Below are 22,652 nucleotides of genomic sequence, written 5' to 3'. Positions count from 1 at the left end.
ATTGCAAAGCAGAAAAAAGGTTGATATGATTGATTTTGTTCTCCCTGCAGGTTGGCTGTAAGGTGTTGCAGTTCTTTCACATGTACATGTTGGGCTGTAATTACTTCTGGATGCTCTGTGAAGGCATCTACCTGCACACGCTCATCGTGGTGGCGGTGTTTGCAGAGGAGCAGCACCTGCACTGGTACTACCTCCTGGGCTGGGGTGAGTCATTTTTACCACGTCCCGTTTTGTTGTTTTGTTTCTTTGCTGTAGTGTGTCTGTAAAAACTTATTCTCGCAGCTTGAAAAATCCCAGAGAATCAATTCAACAAGATTGGGTACAATCTAACAATTTTCTTGTGACTGAGGTTATTTTAATATCAAGCGTGCGGTCATTCAGTTTAAGAGCATCATTTGTACGTTTCCTGTTCAGACAATGCTCTCCCTTAAACGTCTGCACTCAGTTTAATAGTCTTCTGAACTCAAATGCTTGCAAACATTTCCATCCTTGCACCCGAGTTGCTTCTGTTCACTTGCTCTTGGACCTCCAGTCCTGCTCATGCATCTTTATGTATGAGCTGATAACCCTGCGGTGGTGGTGGTGGGGATTCCACAAAGGAGACAGTTCGCCGTATGCTGTTCCCCAGCTCTTTGTTCCCACATTTCCTACTTACATCTACTGTCCTTTCAAGTCTTAGATATGGTGTTGACCAATGACATTGTCCTTTCCCCCATTTATGAGTACATGTGCTTTAATTCTGTGAGAGTCCTTTAGGAACAGATATTTTCAGATATTTTCTGACTTAGAAATTTGTGCCTTCCTTTTGTACAGTCACGATTTTATATACATGCATGCACCATATGTTTTAGAAGAGCGGTCCCCAACCCCTGGGTCATGGACCGGTTCCGGGCCGCAAGAGTTGAGGCTTGGGTGTGAAATTTATGGTTTTCATGGTTTTTATCGTCAACTCGGTCTTTGTAGTTGTCTGTCTTATTTTGAAATAAATATTTACACGTTACCATAGCAACCAGAGAGCGTTAAGGGGCAGAGAGGAGGACGTTACTCTCAATGTTGTTGGCGCATTTCAGGAGGACGCTGTTAACAAAGTTATACAATTACACACTGAATTCGCGTTTATTATTATATTTACAAAATACCACCGTTTTTGTCTTGGTCGTATCATTTTATTTTGTTGTATTTATCCGCGACACATCCGTGAAAATATTGTCTGATATTAAACCGGTGCATAGCGCAAAAAAGGCTGGGGACCGCTGATTTAGAAGAACACACTATAGTAGGCTTATTGTATGTACTAAATCAAGCTTTTCATTAGATGAGCAAGACTGCTAGTGACAAATGAATAAAACAATGAAATGACTCGCAGGCTGGCTGATTTATTTTTCCCTTAAGCTGGCTGTCACTTTATTAAATTTACAAAGTGAGCAGAGGTAGTGACTGGGACCCAGAAGTTTGATAAACAAACAAGCACCTTTCATGCAAGAAGGTGGATTAGACTGGATCACAGGAAATCTGTGCAAGCAGCAGTATATCGTAGATCTGAGCAAGCGCAGAGCAAATATGCTCGCGAGCAGTCGTCTGTTTGATCAGAGGGCAGAGTTTGCATTGTAATATCTGAATGTGAAAGCAAGAAATCATGGTCTTGGATAAAGGTATTTCATTGTGGACATGCTGACAGCTTTATTGGCCCTCCTGTCGCTTGGTGCTGCTCCTGCCTTGTTTTCCACACTGCTCCAAACAGGAATAACACAGTCTGTCAAAAAAAAAAAGAAAAAAAAAAAGCGGGCAATGGAACTGGATGGATGATCATCATTAAAAATGTTGGGATAACCTTGAGTAGAGTCTTTGCTGTGTGTGTGTGTGTGTGTGTGTGTGTGTGTGTGTGTGTGTGTGTGTGTGTGTGTGTGTGTGTGTGTGTGTGTGTGTGGATGGATGGAGGGAGGCCAGCTTGTCAGATCCATCTGTGGCCAGCACACTGCAGGGCCTCATTGAAAATGGACCCTACATGGAGTTTTGTGTTTATATCCAGAGGAAAAGATGAAAAATCTGTGCCCAGTGTCTAGTGGGTGTTTACCTACACAACGTCAAATTAGAGGGAAAAGTAACAGAAAATTAACCGTGTGGTAGTGTTGTCTTTGTTGATAGCGGTGCAACAATAAAGCTGTCGCAGGAGAGTTTGCAGAAATAAGGAGGACCCAGCTTTCCAAGGAAAGTTTCATTAGACCAGCAAACAAAGCTAAACCACGCTTTCACAGTTGTGTTAATGACAAATGCAATTTCGCAAAACTCACTCAAGACCTCATATGGCTCCCATCTTTTCCTCTCCAAGGTTTTCCTCTAGTGCCTGTATCCATCCACGCCGTGGCAAGGAAAAAGTATTTTGACGACAAGTGAGTAATGTTCCAGAAACCTCGGCAAATAAACAGAAGATGTTTACATTTGCGCTGGGCTGTGTGCGGTAGAGTGAGAGCGTGCAGGCGCGCGTGTTTTCATATGTGTGTGCACGCATGTGTATTTTGGGAGGCTGACAGCACTGACTGATATGTTTTTCCTTCTGTAGCTGTTGGATGAGTGTGGAGACCCATCTGCTCTACGCCATCCACGGCCCTATAGTGGCAGCACTTCTTGTAAGTCTGCTAATCCGCTGTTTCCGCACAGAAAAAGCACATGATGAGTCTTTATATTTTTATATTCATTTAGAGTTTAATTCATGATTTGTTTTTTCTTTTTCTGTAGGTCAATCTCTTTTTCCTGCTAAATATTATCAGAGTTTTGGTTACCAAGTTGCGAGATACGCACCGGGCAGAGTCCAACATGTACATGAAGGCAGTGAGAGCCACCCTGATCCTGGTTCCCCTGCTGGGAATACAGTTTGTCATCATTCCCTGGAGGCCGGAGAACCGGCTGGCTGGTGAAGTCTACGAGTACATAATGCACATACTCATGCATTACCAGGTAGGCACGAGCTGCAGCAAACACACAGGAGCTCAGTTCAGAGTAATCTAACAACGACTTGAAAAAGGAGGCTAGTGCAGCTTCACTGCCCTGGGGATTCAGCCGTTTTGCACCTCGGGCTTAAATCATAATGACCTTGAAAAAAGCAATTAAATTATTGCAATAAATATGCTTAGCATGAGCTTTACTTTATACGGAAATCTTAGTGCAAAACTGAGACAGTGTACAACCTAAATTTGTCCGTACCCTTGGGCTCCCCAGGCTCACGATGCTGATTTTTAATTTTGCATGACTGAACTTTTACGCACTTAAAAACATCGTTCTCTGCCCTGTGGTTGTTATTATCTATTCATGTGACTCCCTTAAAAAAACATTTGGGTTCAACCATAGCTTTGTTTTATGTTTTAGAAGGTTCTTAATTTACTCCTTCCCCCATAAAGACGACATTTGAAGGAGGCGGGCGTGAAATACGACAGAAGCCGCTCAGTTCAGGAAAAAGAAATGAGGGTTGACCTTGGTAGGCATTCACGGAGGAAAGAGTTAAACAATCCATGAAATATTTATGGCCCATTAGATAATTCTGTTGTTGCCCCAATATTTCTTTGTATTCTCTCTTTAAAAGTTGCTTTCCCGTCTCACTTCTATAAAGTCACACCCTGTAAAAAATAAATAAATCATGTGTCTAAGCAATTCCTTCCTCCAACGGTTCGGCAGATGGCTGCACTGTCTGAGACTACTTCTGTTGTGATTTTTTTTTAGATGTAAAAAAGCAAACTGAATTTACTAAAAAAGAAATGATTATCTCCTTTTTCCATCTTTGTTTCAGGGTTTGCTGGTGTCAACCATATTCTGCTTCTTCAATGGGGAGGTAAGGGCTGTCATTTAGTTAGCTCATTAGCTAACATTAGCGCTGCTCGCGTGTCATTTGTTGCTAGGTGTAAGAAGGCAGTAAGGGGAGCTTACGATGCTCATTTCCAATTCCATATTTCTATTTTTGGTTATTACTAGAGTAGTGTTGCAAGATTTACAGTTCAAAATCATTTTTATTTATTTTATACTCGCCTATTTTACTGCTCTCTGGGTTTCCCAGTATCTGAAACAAGCTGCGTTAGCTCCTTTCTTCCCTCTCTCTCTGAGCCAGTTTTCTTCTTATATGCTAGCCCTTCCAAAAAGAAGTTTTGAAAAGGTGGTGGTGGGGCTGCTGTGCTCGCAACCCGCTGTGTGTCTGACACAATTGGTTCACTTTAATCAGTAAGTAATTAATAAATTAGCTTTAGTGGAAACAAAGGGAAATTAGCCCCAGGACGAAGCTTGTCTTAGTCTTTACAGTCGCTACGTGTAGCTAAGCTAACATGCCTGATTATGAGTATCATATTTTTATTTAAGTGTGGTATCAATCATAGCGGTTTACTTCTGGCAAGAAAGTGAATAATCCCCCAAATATCTGAGAGTTCCTTTAAAAAATATTGTACCCCTGTGCCATGTTTGACATCATAATAGCGTAGTTTTGATTGAGCAATTGGCCTTTTGGAAAGGTCAACCTGCACATGTTACTCTGGGAGCTTTTCAGTGATTGTGTAATAAAACCACTCATCCCTTATGACATTATGCATGACACATCAGACTGCATCAGGTAAAACATTTTCAAAATTTGTTTTCAGGTCAGATCTCTTCCATCTGTATCGAGAAGTGACCCATGAATACCAAACACAGACTCATAGTTTTGGTTTTGGCCTTGAGTACGTGGGTAAAATAGCTGTAGCTTCGCAGAGATCTCTCCAAATTCCAAATGTAGCAGGTTATAAAACATTCCTCTGCTTTTTCCTCTTCTGAGACCAGTCTGGTGCTACAACAGTAAAAGCAGAAGGGTCATGTCAGGCGAGGAGTAAGACACACTTTATAAATGACTGTGTGGTTTCCAAGTTCAGCTGAATATTGACTCTTCTTTCTTCGTTCTCCTGTCAGCCTTTCTAAGCCTGTCTGCAGCTGTCTGACAGCAGCATCCTTAATTTGATTCAAATGCTTCACCAAACCGATGAGCTGGAGTTGCACCTCAGGTTAATAATTCTGTGAAGACCTCACAGCTCTCCAGACTCAATGTGTGAAAGATGCTTTCAAGCTCAAGTCTCCACAGGGTTGTAACATTAGAGGACACATTTCAGGCATTTTGCTAGTCCACACCAGTGTGTGAATGGCGCGTAGACATCAAGCAATTAAACAACTATTTAATTGCTATTATCTGTAATATTTAATTAAGGCGTTAAATTAATAAATATTTATGCTGTAAATTGTGTTCCCCAAACAAATATTGATGCTTTTTTATGAGGTGTTTTGTTGCAATAGTGGAAAATACTGCAGAGATGCACAAACTACGGAAAACATTAAAGCCAAGTGAAATAAATTTGTATGGATTGGTCTCCTGTGCTTATCACTTCACACCATAAAAATAGTTTTTGCCAGGGTCCTATTTCTAGCAAGAACCTACTGTACGGTCCCATACTGTGAGGGCTGTCATTAAGAGCAACCATTTATTGTGCAGGCTCTGCCCTCATGCAGTCCTTCAGTATGCAAAGCAAATGATGTCTGTGTGCAGAAGCACTAAGAATTTTACCGTACAATTCTTCTTCTTCTCCATTTCACAATGAAAAAAATACTCCACCCACAGTACACAGACATGCAATTAGTGGGGTCAGGTTAATTGTTGATTCTAATTTACCCATAGGTCTGAATGTGAGAGCGAACGGTTGACTGCCGACCTGTTCAGGGTATACCCTGACTCTCGCCCTATGGTAGCTGGGATAGGCTCCAGCACTCCCCCGCGACCCTGATAAGGATAAATGGAAAATACTATGGAAATTTAGGATCTTGATATTTCTTAAAATAATTGTTTTCATCTCCAACAAAATCTGATTTTTACAATGATGACTTTAGCTACAAGAGGCTTTGGTGTCCCAGAGAAAGGTGCTTTTCCAGAGTCGCTTGAGTTTGTATAACAAGCAACAACCCTGAGAAGGCAAAAAAAACACTGTGGATCTGTTATATGTACACTTCTTATATTTGGAAGTTGTTGCTGTTGGCCGAGCAAGAAGTGCTTGATGGTTTTGTTAGCAACAACAAAAATCTCTGGAAGACAGTGGTGGATGATCGTAGGATCCTTTCCATGATAAAGAAAAAAATTAATTTCCCAACGTTTTCCAGGAGTCAGGCAACTTTCCAGGAATAGAACAGCCTGATTAGACTTTGCCAAAACACTTTTAGAAACCAGAGCAATTTTAAAAAAGGATTCTTTGGAGAGATGAGAATAACACTTAAATCTGGCAGGAGGATGGGAAGAAAGAAATGCATGGAAAATGCTTGGATCTGCAAATGATCCAAAGCATACAGTATACCATCACCTGTAAAACAATGTGGGGGAAATGTGATGGCATCAGCTTGTATGCTTTTTCATTGCATATGTTTTGATTTGTCACAGTAGGAAAAATACATCCCACTTTGGGAATTCCCTGCTTTTGTCTGTGCCGTTCCATTCTTAAGGCTTACTGCGGCACCGAATGGACATGAGTCATCTTGAAGTCCACCTGTGCTTTCTGTACTGTGACAAGGCAAACACGTGCTGTGAACATGTTCACTCACTAGTGTTTTCATTATTTGTGAGTTGAGAAAAGACAGAAGCAGAATTCTGGAGTGTAACATTTTAATTTCTGCTCAGGTTAAATCAAATCCAATTTATTGGTTTGTGTTTCAACAGAAGCACCTCACACGTGAACAATGAGCCAAAACATACAGTGAAAGCAACATGGAAGTTTTGGAGGTCAGGAAGTGGAATAATGTGTTTGCAGAGTGGCTGCGGTATAAGCCTTCACAATAATCAGTGAAACTGGCTACACCAGGCACAGAGACATGCCAGGGATCGCGCCTCTGCAAACATAAAAATAGACCAGGCTTGATTCCCCCCCTCCAGTACCGACACTTCTGGGTGTCAGAACTGACGACAGCTAGCATAAAGGAAATGACTCCAGCATCAGATTTTATTTTGCTGATACATCTGCTAACATCATCCCAACTCGCACATATCACACAAACTAGGTAAGAATCTTAAAGTTTCACAGAATTGTGGCCCCTCAAAACACTGGAAGCATTAAAACAAAAGCTCATCGTGGTGTTTTTGTGACTCACACAGCCCTACGCCAACCGCACGCATTCCACAGCACAATGTCCACGCTAAGTGTTAGAGCACTTAGCATGAGGTGTTTGGCAAAGAGGACCTAGCAACCCACTATCAAGCTCTGTTTTATGCATCCAGCTTGGAAAATATGTCACTTATTAACTCGTACATGAGCAGACAGAAAGCAGTCTCATCACCGTAAAGGATGCAAACAATTTGTCAAACACAATCAATGCATAGGGCATACGTGTAAAGGGTGAACACACGAACTGTCACAAGGGAATGCAGTGGTTTGTTTGCTTCACCGGCATAATGGCCAATTCATGCTCTCTTAATCAGGACACGGGTTTCCTGGGCTGAGTTCAATTCTTTTTTTTTTTTTTATTTCAAGGCCAAACTACAAAGACCTGCCTTGTTTGTTCAATAGCCCCATTGTGAGGTTAGGTCAGTGAGACAAACAGCTTTCAAACTGCATTTGTGACACCAAGCACAACGTTCAGCATGAAGCTGTAAGACTCAGATGCTCATTTGTCTCAGAATGACAATTAGTGGCATAATTTATATCATTAGATCATTCTGTGTTAATGTACCCACAGTAATTACAGTGGTATTAAGACATGACTGAATAAAATGATTACCTTTGCACCGTTAGTAGTTTGTGTTTTGGGAAGAAGAAAGATTTCTACCATATGCTGTAGACAACTTAGCATTCATGTAGTGTGATGCTAATATTGGTTTCCACGAAGAATGTCACGGCTGGCGGGGTGAGCCGTGTGGTGTTGGAGGAAAAGGAGGACCCAAAATGCGGCAGTGACTGATGATTCGAGTGACGTTTATTTACAAGTGGTGGAGTGGCAAAAACAGGCAGTGAGGCATGACAAAACAACTGAAGAAACCTAAACTGGGAGAACTAAATGACAAACCTGAGAGCATACAAAAGGGGTGCGGGGCAGAGAGACGCAGAGACAGGAACAAAACACCATAGAACGCAGACGAGCCGACAACGAACACAGACCGACACCCACTAAATATACACACACAAGGTAATCGGGTAATCACACACACAGGAGGGAAGAACAGCTGAACCCAATACACATGATGACCGGAGGAGACAAGCTGAACACAATGACAACAGACAGAGACCTTCAGAACAAAACAGGAAATCTAGAACCCGAACCGGACACAAGGGGGGAGGACACAGAATAACTAGAACAGAGGAAAATAATCAGAAAACACAAAACGCTGGGTCAACGACCCAGCACCATGACAAAGAGTTGCTGTTGTTTGTTCAGATGCAGCGCCAGCGGCCAGTCTGCAGGGCTGCTGCCTGAAAAGTTTGAATTATTTGTGATTGTTATTGGAACTCGCAGGAAGACTCTATTGACAAAAAATAGTTCCATATTTCCTTGTTATTTCAATGACCTCATAGTTTCTAAGACATATCAGACACACGATTCTCAAGCAAGCTGACAGGGAAAAGCACTGCTGAATTTTGGACTGGGGCGAGATTGATTGAAGTTTCTGCATGTAACGCTGTGACTAATGATCGCATTAAGGCTTAAATAGAAGGATTATGAAGGGTTACGTGCGATAAGTCACGAGGGTAGTAATGGATTTTGTGATGACACAAATGGATTTGGTTCACAGTAAATTAATGTGTTTAATGTGTCAAATGGTTGCAGCAAGATAACAATGGTTGTCAACATGCCTATTCAAAAAGTGCTGGAAGATTTGTTGCTTATATAATCACTACAGTCATATTCTGGTCATTTAATTGGTGCAAAGCCTGAAGAGAAAGAAGCTGTGCACTTTGTTTTTTAGTCAGGATGCCAGAAAGAGAAAATTGTATGTACCCTTTGGGATAATCGTGGTCATGTTTTCATACCTTTGAATGGCATCGGTGGAAAGATGCCATTTAACTGTTGTTAGATTTAGTAGGTGAAATGTGTGGAAGTAAATTTATTTATAACATGGTTATAGATCACTTCATTATGTACACCTGTTCAGCTGCTTGTTGCTGCATATATCTAATCAGTATTTAGACACGGTCTAGACAACCTCCCAAATTTTAAATTGAGCATCAGAATGGGGAAAAACGTAATTTAAGTGACTTTTAATGTGGCATCATTGTCACTGCATCATCATTGCTTGTCTACTAGGAGTTTCCTACAAACCATCTCTAGGTTTATAGAGAATGGGCCTGAAATGAGGAAATACCCGGCAAACACATGCCTTGTTGATGTCAGATTAGAGGAGACTGGTCAGAGTTACAACCAAGGTATGCATAAGAGCATCTCTGAAAGCACAAAATGCTGATACTTGAGGTAGATGTGCTTCAATGACCAAAGTAGACCATGCAAGATGTCTTAGCTAGACCATGCTCCTGTCAGATAGGAAGAAGAAACCGATGCTACAATTTGTGCAAGATCACCAAAATTGGACAACAGACAAAAAATTGGAAACATGTTGGCTGAGTGTCGATTTTTGCTGCAGTATTTGGATAATAAGCTCAGACTTTGGTGTAAACAACAATGATGCATTGATCATGCCTTGTATCAATAGTTCTGGCTGCTAGGCCCCTTTACTACCAGCTGAGCACTGTTTAAATGCCACCGCCTTTCTGAGTAGTGTTGCTGACCATGTCAGCAGCATACCCCATCTTCTGATGGTTGTTAAGGATAATGTACCATGTCACAAATGTCAGTTAATCACAAACTGGTATCTTGAACATGACGATAAGTTCACTCACTCATCAAAAAAGCTCAGAGGAATGTTCCCAGCCCCAGGTTGACTGTATGCCACGACAAATTAAGGCAGTTCTGAAGCAAATGGGGTTCCTGCCCAGTACTAGAAAGATAAACCTTGTGTATTTATCTCTTTTTATAGTGAGATGATCTGGCCACATGCGCAACCTGGCCACCCCCGCCCCCCAAAAATGGCTATTTACATTTTATAGCTGTCATCTGCTAATGTGATTGAAATTTGAGTGGCCCACACATGCTGCAGTAATAACATGCACATCAGTTAAGATCATTGTCAGTTGGATCAGTGTTGTCACAAACTTCTCCGACTCAAAACACAAAAACAAAGCTTGCAGTGAAGTCAAATAATTAAATTAGATGTAAAATATTATTATTAAGGCTGCATGTGTCTACATATGAGACACTAAACCACCTTTTTTATGTGCTTGTGTGACATCCAGGTGCAGGCAGCTGTGAAGAGACAGTGGATGCAGTATAAAACCCAGTGGGGTCAGAGACGAAAGGACCACTGCTCGATGCGCTCCACGTCCTACACGGCCACCTCCATCACCGAGGTACCCGCCTTCATGTACCATCACGACTGTAACACCGAACACTTGAACGGGCGCCACACGGAGGACTCTGAGCTGGTGGCGCTAAAGTCGGGAGACACGTACGCTTGAGTAACGCCGAGGATAAAATGTGTAGCGGTGGAAAAAGCCGAGGACGAGCAACAAAGTAAATGTACAGCAAAAAGAAGAAAATGAATTCAGTTCACCTGCCATATCTCAGCGATTAAATCTCCGGGGCTTGCTCAGCTCAGGAGGATGATAGAGGCCTGAAAACAAAAAGCTCATTGACGTGGATTAGCTACAAGGCTGACACTTTACTTTACATTGCTGTTGCAGCTGCTTTTTCAGAACTTTGATGTTGAGAACTTGTGACGTAAGGAGAGCTGCTTTTGACATGTGTCAACTTCCTAAAGCTGCTAAACTGCGTGTGCCCGCTCGCAGTGATGGAGGCTTGCACTAGTGTGGAAATAACTGTGACTGTGTGAGGGTAGCAAAGTTTTCTTTCTTTTCCTGACGGTGCTGAAGGTGACAGCGATGATGTAGAGGTGAATAATGACTGCGATGGTGTTGATGATGACTATCAAAGAGAAGTAGACGAACCAATCATTCCTAACCTCACCTATACCAAAGGGTACTGTTTGGTGGTCACGACCGCGGGGGAGGCGTACTATGTCCAGCTAAGCACAGGTGCCATAAAGCAAAAGACACGGACGCAAACACACACGCAAACGTCAGCAAACCTCATCGACCTGATCAAATGTGCCATGAAAGAGGTCAACTTTCAGAAGACCCTCTCCGCTCCAACCTCTGGAATTGTGTACATAATGTATGTTCACCATGTTTCATTTAAAAAAAAAAGTGTTTTGAATGTTTTAAAAAGATTTTTGTTTTCCCCCCACCCACACTTTCTATCAATGTTTTATCCTTGCCGATTCCCTAGTACGTGCTCAGTAAATGTCCCGTGATGCTGCATTCCTGACTGCTTTGTTGTTATGCAGTTGCTGTATTTGTGCCGATGCTGAAGCTCACAGGGCTGTGACGCAAAAATGCACACACACGAAATACTTCAAAGCTAAAAATAAAACCGTTCTGTTGAGGCCGAAGAGCCACCGGAGTTGATCCACTGTGTTCTGAGTTATGATTCAGTCAGCTCTGCCAATGATTCTAATTTATCCTCAGCCATCCTTTGTGAGCTCATGATGTCTCTAATCTGTCACCTGCTTTTATCGGAGGAAAGAGAAAGGCTCGCTAAAGATCAAATCCAAACTGTATGCGCACACTAAACCTACCGATGTCTTAAATGCATGTTCGCGTCTTTGTCACGGTCTTGCACAAACATGATGTTTAAACTCATCCATCAATGGTCCTAAACACGTTCCTATTACTCCTCTGCCTTTTCTTTATTAGGCTTGGTTAAGGGTTTGTTGAAACCTTAGTAAATGCTGTGTCTTGCATTTATCTGTGCAAGGTCCTTCAAATCTGGTCATTTTTTAAACTGCACGTCCAATAAGAGACATTTCAGTTCCACCAGATCAAAACATTTATATTTCTAGAGCATGTAGCCAATGGCTATTAAATCCTCTTGCTGCTCACATTACTGTGATTTGTTTTTGCCTCCTTAGCAGCAACTTCTCTTTGCTTACATTGTCAAAATGGAAAAGCGTTCCAAGTTGAGCTAAATTCTTGGTAAAAGGCATGTAGAAGTAACATCTTATATAATAAAGCTGGTGATACTCTGTATCTTTTGCACTTTTAGTAAGCAGAAATTCAGCAGTGCGTCAGCGTGAGTTGTTCTCGCTGGCGCTCGTGCTGATTTCTCCAAAATAAAGATGTACATCTTTTAAACATGTAAACACATTTACTTATCTAGTACTTTAAACTAAAGGCTGAGTACTTGGAGGAGGGGGAGACCTCGAACCTTTTAAAAAAAATATTACTCAAACAGAGGTTTGCTCAAGAGTTGTCTGCCATATTGGACATGATACAACCACCGATTGTGAAGTGTGTGTTCCCCAAGTGCTTAGCAAGTGATTGGCTGTCACTTGGTGAAATCGAATGCAAAGAGGACGCGGCACCAGAGCACCTTATGATTGCTGTGGTGGTGATCAAACTGTTGTGGTCACCTGTAAATGGCATAGGAGACACTGTCTTGTCTGCAAACACTCACTTTTAAACCACCAACTAGTAGTAATGTAATAAGACTTGACAAAGTGGATGGAGAGCAGAGAATGTTCCGCTCAGTTAATTATCTTTATTTTTCTGACAAAAACAAGGTGATAACTAAATAAAAACTAATGTACGAGGACAGAAACTAGGTTGAAACATGTTGACATTTTGCCAACGAATAGAAATAGAATAGAAAAAAAAATTCTGAAACGAGATCCAATCAAAACTAATTACATTTCTTTTCTTCGGGAGGGAGACTAGATAGTGACGAGGAAGAGAAGCGTAGACTTATGGACACTTTTTGTATTTCATGTCAAGGAAGATCAGACGTTTTGTAAACCGTGTGGAGCAACTCAACAAACTTTTAGACTTTTTATTTTAGTCCAGCTTAGATTTAGTCCACTATAATCTTATAACATTTAGTTAACTACGACTAGACTAAAACTAAATTATGTTTTAGTCAAAAGACTGTGACTAAAATGAAATCAAAATTTGATGTTGAAGGTTGACCTTCAAAGTAAATGTTAGCGATCCACCCTACATGTTTCTAAAGGCTTTTACTGTGAAGGAAAACGGTCTTTGCTGCCAGGTTGTGTCGCACTCTTTGCACTTTCACTGCTGCTCAGAGAGTTGTGAGTGTTTGTGGGCAAGTCAGTGTGTTGCATGTAACTACAGAAACCAAAACACAAGTTTGTTGCCATGGAGTCACTGACCAGGCTGTAGGCCTGTGTGACTGGAGCCTTTATCACTTGACTCTGCACTGTCATCATGTTCGTCGCACGTCTAAGGTGGCAGACAAGTTAAAATCCCAACCTCAATACATGATGCCTTTGATCATTTTAGAGATTAGTTTCAACTGTGAACAAAGAATCACTATTAATAATTCTGAAATCACAAAAATCAATTCAAAGGTGTTTAAAAACTAAATTGGCTACACACACATATATATATAATGAGAAAACATTTTTACTTTCATTTTATGTGTACGTGGTGCATTTGTTGAACGTGTGCTCAGTTTTTATTTGCCTTGTCATTGTCAACTGTCGGGCACCACCTGTGAGAGATTAGAATAAGAAAAAGCTCTAAATATATCTAATCTTCATAGACATTGTGAGATCACTGTCACTATGGATAAGAGATGCTCCACAGGTATCCATGCAGAATAAGTTTGTACATTGTAATGATTGTAAGAATTGGCTTGTTGATATTCATTAATCTGTAAGTATTTGCTTTCTTTAATCAGAGGAAAATCATATGAATGCAGACTATTTAAAAAAATATTTTCATAGCTATATAGGAGATTTATCTGAGTACATCTGAGCACTCACCACTGAGAGCGAATCACACAGAGTCACTCATGAATCAGTTCAGAAAATCAAATCATTTTGATGAAATTACTCAAATCAGGGATGCCACTATTTACTAGTTGTAATGGCGCAGCTTCGCTACAGTACATAAACCGCACGCTGCACAAGCTGAATGCATTCAGTCCCTTTTCATGGCTTCACCTGTCAAATCCTCTTACAGCCCCCACCCCTTTGCATAAAACAGACATTGGGATATGTTTCATATTTCAGTGACTTTTATGTTACCAGCTGGTTGTAAGGAACTAGGAAGGACCGTAGAGAGACAATCATGATGGCAGAATAGGTTTTACTGATTCAAATGTTTTAGTATGAGAGAAAAATTATTTATTTTAGTATGAAATACATCTTCCTCTTCATTTTTATTATGGTGATGTTTCCTGGATCTTGTGCACACTGTAAGACATATTATTAGTGTTGTGGATTCTGGATTCTATATATTTTGTATGTTTGTTCATGCCCATGTAAATACAAGCAAACACTGTGTACATAATAGATTTTTGCACTGTGAAATTCTATGATGATTATTTTTGTTACCCCCCTCCCTTCTCATTTATTTTTGGCTTGTGTTTGTCTCTTTCTCCTTCTCAGCTTGGACTAGCATCATCTCAGAGCTGATAAAAAAAATGTATTTTGTAAAATCCACAACGATTGGTGTTGTTTTTTTAAAATCTTCCACCCTTTTAGCACAACAACAGAGACATATCATTTGGTGTCGCTCTCTATTTCTTGAGCAATCAGCAAAAACAGAAAGCTGTGGCGTGAATGCAAAAGGTAGAAAAAGATGAAAGCTAACAATCGGAAAGTGGACAATTTTCAGAGTCTGATGACTTAATGATTAAAAAGCATGCTTTGTTTTGTTATTTTCGTAAATAATTCGGTAAGATTATCGAGTTTAAAACCTTTCTGAAACAAACTTTGTTTTCCAGCAATTCTGCGAAATTCTGTGTTGATTTAGCAGCTTACTCGCCAACACTTTCTCCTGTCAACATTTCAGGGTTGAGAGAATTTGTTTAATGAGTGTGCAGGGAAAACAGGGGAAGTCTAGCTCCATGTGGTGTCTTGCCTTGTGATTCCTCAAGGCAGTGCTGGCAGCACTTTACAGCCCTGTTTTATTTTGAAGGTTCTGCCTGAATTACATAAAAGCATCTGATGTCTGTAACAGGAAAAGATCCACTAACATGGATCCACTACAAGATGAATGTCCGCGTACACTCCATAACATATTAAAGTAATTACAATATGTTGCTCACAGTGGTGAAGGCTTCATAAGTCAGCAGTTCAGTGATACTTGATATGCTGTATCCAGGAGACATCTAATCATCTGTGTAACTAAAAGAGATCTGACCAAAGCAGTTTCTGAGATGAATAATCTCCAGTTCACCCAACATTTTAAGGAGAAATGTAGTCTTGGACATTCAATCAGTGTTTGGCCCAGGATATACAGTAATATAATTGGTTTACAGAACTACTTTTAAAAACCCCAAAGCGCTTGCAAACTCAAAGAGCGACTCACAACGTCTATTAAAGGAGAATCTACAAGAAGCCAGAAGTTGATGAGAGGATATTTAAAAGGCTGACTGCTAAATAACCAGCTTCTGTATAGTTTCAGAGTACAGGTAAGATGAAGCAAAGGCTTTTCACAATACAGCAATAATCCTAGCCTTCAGGCTAACATTAGCTAGCAGACTACTTTTAGTGCTTCGCAAAGACTTTATTGGGGAGGTTTGCCAGATTATTAATGGCCCCCCAAAGTATATCTCATCTTAGACTATTATTACTTTTTAAAAATTCATCCAAAGTACTTGTAGACAGTCCCCTTACTCATAGTTTGACAGTTTAGCTATTGGTCCTTTCCATCGCATGTTTCTTTTGGGATTGATCACTGATGCTTCGTCGCTCATTATCATTCAGGTTCCTCTTGGTTGAGTCGCTCAATCTGTGGTCAAAGTTTAACTCTACAGTCTTGAGCTTCATTAAGACTTCTGTTGTGAATCTATGTAGAACCTACGATACAGCGTACGCCGGTGGCTGACACCATGGCCACATTCATACTTGTTAACGTTAGCGGTGACATGCAGTTACATTTCTAGACAGCAACATGTCTGGTTTCGCCGTAGGTTATGGTTTAGGGTTTTGTTACGAAGTTCCACAGTAACCACAGAAGTATAATTTTACTTTTAGGCCTTTTTTCTTTCTGTATCCGAAAATCCACTAGAGTCCACTTAAGCCTGAGTGATGGAAAGTTGGCCATCAGACGCTGCGACTGTGCTGACTCATCTGTGGAGAATTTGCATTACAGTTACATACTACGCATGCGCTCCAGGTGCCAGATTGCTAGCAGACCTCTACAGGCTGTATCAAAAAGGATAATCCTATTTCAAAGCACTTTAATTCTGCAGCTGTTCACCAGTAATTATCAAATCATGTACTGTTAGAAAGAGGGGATTTGTGAGTTTCACCCTGTTGCTGGTAGATAGCATAACAAAAGCAGCGGCTGGAGTGACTCCAGACATGCTCACAAAAGTATGGAGCGAGCTCGACTATCAAATAGACATAAGCTGTGCTTCATGAGGGGAACACATTCATTCAAACAATTGTGAAGATTGGAAATTTTGTATGTAAAACTATTCAATCATATTTTTCAAATTTACCGCAAGCTTCTATGTCTATTACTTAAAAAAATATACTCCTTTGAAATCAGGTGATTCTTTTTGTGTATTACAGGATGTGGAGTCTCCAGCTGTCTCTTTCCATGTCCACAGTGGAGTATAATAAGGCTTTAGACTGCATCTGATAAAACCTGAGTCTGCCAGAGCGCACTCGGGTCAGTGAGACATACATTTTGTCAATAACGATGCTGAGAATCTGCGTGGATGTCTGCGTACCTGCTTGTTTTTTCTGACTTGTCGTAGAAGAATTTACATTAAAATTCACATACTGCTCACACACCCAAGGGAGGTGGATTTCAAGAAGACTTCAGCAAAATATTACAGGAATGACTGCTGTGTTGTATTGTCTCCAGCTGTCTGTGTCCATGTCAGCAACAGAATACAATCAAGGCTTTAGACTGCAGCTGATGAGGGACTGCAGTCCTTCATCTCCATCTCTGGAGATCCTCTGTGAAGATCCTCTCTGACCTGGGAAGCCGCTCTAAGCTGCTGAAGGTGAAGCGCTTGTTCCTATGCTGCTATGCTGAGTTCACGGCGGCTGCAGAGCAGAATAGCGACTACCTTCACCATAAAACAAGACCATAAAAACTGGGAGTCCATGTGCAGCACAAGCTATGAACTAGACATGCAGCCAGATTTGTTGCTCAAATATTTGTCACAAAGAAACTCGCAATTAAATTTCTGCCAAGTACCCACCTGCAGACTGTCGTTAAATAATTACCTGAACAGTCAATGCAAGTCTGAAACTGTATGCATACTGTACTGATTATGAAGACACAATAAGCTTTAAGTCTCCTAAATTCTCTAAAACCCCTTGTTAGACCCGCACAGTGCAAGAATGTCAGCAAACTGCTGCGAGACGCTTCCGTCTGGAGAAAAGGTTAACGTGGAGCCTTTCAGAAAAATGTCAGCAGCTGCTTATTTCATTCCCTGACAGCGACAATCTCACAGTACACTGGACCAATCCCAAAATATGTGGTGTGCGCCCATTAATCGTAGATAAAAGTGATCATGTGGAGCGTTTTGCTCAGCTGTGTTAAAAGATGAAATGACACTGGTCCACATCTAAATCTCCAGCCGTGCTTTTTGAAAAGTGCTTCCAGTTTGCTTCAAGGTCACCTAAAACCGTCATGTAGCTAAAACTGCTCCGATCACTGTTGTCAAGGATTTTTACTTTTCTTCCCTGCCCGCGCGTTGGACCTCTTAATGTCCACCCATTCCAGCTCAAGTGTACTGACTGAGTATGCAGAACCACTCTTTCACCCAGGGTTTGGGGTATTTTCTGCTTTCATGGCCAGAAATTCAGCTGAGCAACTCAGCAGAAGGCACAAGGATATCCAAGAAATGGTGCCTTTTTTTTTTACTCTAGCTCAGCTGGGTTACACACAAAGACTCAGAGGGCCATTTCATTTATCTACCTCTCAAAGCTCACACTCCTGTTTCTGGTTTCATACTGTGCTGCTCTCAACCCAGCAGCAACACCAACCCTCCAACCAACCTCAATGTCACATTAAATGACCAAACTCGCCTGGAGGACTCGAAGGTCAAAATTTTACCAACAGATTCTGGTGTTTGACCAGTTGGTCATGAACACAGTAAACCATTAGCTTTGATTAAAAAAAAATAAATGATAGGTAACTGGTGCACACAAATGAGTGAATTTTATCTCATTCTGTGAATTTAGTTTGATCGATTTCCACCTCCCAGTCAACTGTACTGGGGTAAATCTTTATTTTTAAGTTGCCTCTTTACATTTATTGATGCTCAAACATGCCTTTTTAGGGGTATGATTAGAGGCTGATTTTATGTTATTGCACCAGACCTCTGGAAGGCTTTGGACCATTTTTTTAATTCTGACAAATAATATGGCTTTGCTGTGTAGTTTATTGGACTCTCTTCTACTATATTGTGCTGGAGTTTGCTTTCTGTGTGTGTATGTGTGACAAATTAGTCGGTATTATCAGATCTCTAGTTCAAATTTGTTCCGTTCCACCCAAACTCTATTTACAACTTGTAGACCTACAGTTCTATCTAAACTGAGTGACCAGTTGTTTCTTTATTGTTTGCTAGAAAAATCGGACACAGCTGTATTGATTTATTGAAGTGTGCACAAATAAATAGAAATAAAATATGTAATGCAATAACGGAGTTTGAACAGTTCTAACTACCCTGGTAGTCAATATTTAGTATGACTCGTTTTATTCTTCAACACAGCCTGAACTCTCTTAGCCGAGGTTTCTTATCATTTCTTTAAGTAGACTTCAGGAATAGTTCTCCAGGCTTCTTGAAGGCTATTCAAACTCTTCTTTGGATGTTGGCTGATTTTGTTCTATTTTCTGTGTGTGTTTCATTGTGCCTTCTCTCCAGGTGTGCTTTTACTGCACTGCCAATGTGTTTGGGATCTTTGACATGCTGAAAAAATGAAGCTGTTACTAATCACACCCTTTTTAGATGAACTTGTGTGGCACTTGAAAATCCGGTGGCACTTTTCTGGGTTCATAATTCCATCAATTTTGACAAAATCCGCATCAACACTGGCTGAAGTAAAACTCCTGACCACCTCTGCATATTTTGATGGCCATTTGAACTAAAAATTTAAAAGCTGGGTTAATCACATGCACTTAGTTTCAGTCCAGTTGTTGTGTAATTTGGCAAGAATTAAGAATGGTTTCTCGACAGCCATCCTTCCACAGAGACCATTTCTGATGATGCGACTCTCATGTCCTGTATCAGATCTTTGCTGGATTTTTTCCCTTATTTTTGAAGACATGACTTTTCAGATACTGTTCAAGTTATCATGTTCACAAACTTCAGTATCTATGCTGCCTACCCGCAGGGTGACGACAACACCCCAACAGCCTGTTACAGCTGAGGAGTAACAAATGGTGGAGAGTCCCAAACATTTAACCCTTAGTAGGAGTTGTCCCCTTTGGAGGTGATCCTGATGTTGTTGACTGACATGTGAGTCGTCACATGAGTAAAGGTGTGAAAAAAGGCTCAGGACCAGCTCCAAAGCACACAGCCCCCACTAAGGTTTTTTTGTTTTTGGTTTTTTTTTTGTGTCCCGTTTGGATCTTTAGCCATCAGAATTGTTGTCTTAAGGCCAAGAAAGATGCCAAGTGGATTTATTTTACCAAGTGGATCATCATGGCCTTGCCATATTGGTCCATTTGATTGACCTTTATTATAATTATGTATTTATTTTATTTTCGGTTGCTACAAACGGGACAGACATGACTGGGGGATAGGACAGGGAGAAAGAATGAAAGAAAGAGAGGGAGAGAAAGAAAACCAGAGGGGAGAGGAGACGGTGAGAAAGGGGGGAAGAAAGAAAGAAAAACAAACAAAACACCTGGATCACCTGTATGGAGAAAAAAAAACAGAAGAGAAAGCAAACAAAAAAAGAGCAACATAATAAAAAAACAGCACCATCACAATAAACTAGCTAGCAGTAGATAACAGTAGATACTGAATATTAAACGATATTGTGCAGCACGCAAGATAGACAGCGCACAATGTGCTTTGAGGCAGCAGCCAAGAAAGGTGTAGTCCGCGTCTGTGAACACCCGTGTGTACACCTGTGTGCACACCTGTGTGGATCAGCATGCTTGTATCCCAAAGGTTTCTCCATGTAACGATCTGCTAGGGAGTGTGGGGAGCCATAGCCCCGTCCACCAGGGTATGAAGCAGGTATGGAGGAGATCCAGGCCCCAGATGTCCAGAGGCCCCAGAATTCGAGGACTCGAGGAGGACCACCAAAAGGGGGGGAACCGTGCCACCCTCCTGGGAAGAGCTGAGTAGAGCCCCAAACGAGAGGTCACCCAGCAGCTACGGAGCAGAGGCCAGAGGGGGTTGCAGTGGCATGCCCGCAGGCTCTGCCGGCAGCCAGCTGTGCCAGAGAGGACCGAGCTTCAGGCCCAGAGGCCAGAGGCCTGAGGGCACCCCACCCCCCGGAAGGGGCCCAGCCGGGCCACAGGTGCCAGGCCCCGCCAATCGGCCACCAGGAGTGAGCCGGTACATACATGAGCGCCCAGCCCCAGTCGACAAGGACCACCGACACACCAGCGTCTGAGGGCATCAGCCACCGGCAGGGAGTGTGGTGAGGGGAGATAGGCCTCCGTACTTTAGAGGGCCTGAGATGTACCCAGAGAGGTTGAGTCTAAGACCCAACCTGACATATAGACACAGACGAACAGGCGCACGCGGACACAAACGTGCATTCCCACCCCATATGCACAACCAAATACTCGGCACTCACCCAACGTGTAGACAGACACAAATAGACACTGCACAGACAGTCGCACTCCCCAAACATACTCTATATCCCAGGTCCAGGTACACCCGCCCCCAGAGGGGCAAGCCGCACCTAGACCCAGGAGATGTAACCCTTCTCTCTGGGCTGGAGGCAAGCGGACCACCTCCTTATCTGCAGTAGCAGGGAGGTCCCGCATCCCAGCCCCCAATCTGACGGCCAGCACCTCCTCCCAGCCCCCCAGCCCTGACAGCTAACAGAACCGGGGTGAGTGAAGACTCCAAACCTCCCAACGCCCGCTCATATGTAGTGTTGCTGTGTGCTGTTCTAAAGTGCATTTAAAACACAGGAGAGCATGGTTCCTGCTTCCTCTCAGAGAGCAGCACGGCTGCTCCTGAAAACCCTTAGTGTCTATGTGCATTTAAAGTTGAGGGTAGGGCACCAGCGCCAGAGGTGGGTTGGAATACACCGACCATCCTCTGGATGCTGTAGAACGTGCCCACCCCCAAGGCCCTATATGTATGTGTTATGTGAGAGTGTGAGTAATGTGGATGTCTAGGTTGCAGAATAAAATTGAGGCACAGGCGGCCAGAAGGGGAGAGAGGGGGAGTGCCTCCCCTGCACCCTGGTGACATACCTGCACCCCAAGCCCTGCATGTGTGGGTGGGTGTGGTAGAGCGGGAATAGGGAGGCAGCTGAGGATGGGGAGGGAAGAAAGGGAGGGGCAAGCGGCCCCTCCCTGGGGCCAGCTCCCCCGCTGACCCCAGTAGGCACCCCCACACTCTGGAACCCACCAGGGAAAGGGGGCCCAGGCCCATCTGGACCGGGGCCCACAGCTGCAGCACCGCCCAGCCCCACAGAGTCCGGGGCAGCCCACCCGACTCCACCCCAGAGAAAACTGCACCCACCCCATCATCCAATCATCTCCCAAACTACACTAGACAATAGACACCCAGGTTGAGTTCATTCTCTACCTCTCCTATATCTCTCCCCCCACCTGCAGAGTGAGCTCCTGTAGAGAGGAGACCACCTGCAAAGATATAACAACCTCCCCACCAGTTAGAGAGCCCCCTAGTTGGGCCGATGCACCAGAGGCCCCCTGCACTGGGGCTGAGCCCCCCTGCACCCACCCGCCCACAGCTCCAGCGACACAACAGCCAGGACCCAAGGCCTGAATGATAATGAGCGACGAAGCATCAGTGATCAATCCCAAAAGAAACACGAGATGGAAAAGACCAAGCCAATTTTACTCAGAAAACCCAGAACAATTAAGATGCTATTGGATTTTTATTTATCCACTTGATGCCGTTTGCCTCGTCAACAAGTGAGCAGATATCTAAACAGACAGAGGAAGAGATTACCTGATAAAATAACTCCTCATTCATGATTACAATGAAACAGTTTTAAATCATAATCTCAAATGAGCTTTGGTTTTTCAATTTCTTTCTGTGTTATTTGAAGACAATGCGTGTTGCACGACAGTATCTAGGCCGTTTTGATTAAATCCTCTGGTATTAAGAACGTAAGTAAAGAAAGCACTGCCCTACAGCAGATCACTTCTCCCGATTCACTTGTGTAACAATGTTTACTGCCACATCTCTCGTAGTGTCTTATTTGCCAGGGTATGAGAAACTGGAGGCGTTGTAGTAGCTGCAGTTTGTAGAGCTGCAGAAATGAGGAGGGCTGTAACAGCCTTTGCAAAAAGTATATTTTTCGAAGCCTCCAGGGAGCAGAGGATTTGTTTGGATGTGCTCAAAGCTGCTGC

At 42.4% G+C, this 22,652-nt stretch overlaps 1 protein-coding gene across 3 annotated transcripts in view; it reads left to right on the top strand.

The window, feature by feature from the left end:
- The window catches only part of calcr (calcitonin receptor), a 67,746-nt gene extending 53,138 nt beyond the window's left edge, over positions 1-14,608 (top strand). For all 3 annotated transcript variants that reach the window (XM_040020809.1, XM_040020807.1, XM_040020808.1), the window contains 6 exons: positions 51-204; positions 2,330-2,390; positions 2,561-2,627; positions 2,737-2,955; positions 3,782-3,823; positions 10,323-14,608. In XM_040020809.1, coding sequence (XP_039876743.1) covers positions 51-204; positions 2,330-2,390; positions 2,561-2,627; positions 2,737-2,955; positions 3,782-3,823; positions 10,323-10,544 — 765 coding nt within the window. In that variant the 3' untranslated portion in view covers positions 10,545-14,608. The remainder of the gene's footprint in view (positions 1-50; positions 205-2,329; positions 2,391-2,560; positions 2,628-2,736; positions 2,956-3,781; positions 3,824-10,322) is intronic.
- The last annotated feature ends 8,044 nt before the right edge of the window (positions 14,609-22,652 follow it).

This window comes from Simochromis diagramma, unplaced genomic scaffold, assembly GCF_900408965.1.
Source record: "Simochromis diagramma unplaced genomic scaffold, fSimDia1.1 OVJJ01000753.1, whole genome shotgun sequence".
Taxonomy (NCBI): Eukaryota; Metazoa; Chordata; class Actinopteri; order Cichliformes; family Cichlidae; genus Simochromis; species Simochromis diagramma.
Note: the sequence above shows the minus strand (reverse complement) of the source record. Positions and strands in the feature narration are given on the sequence as shown.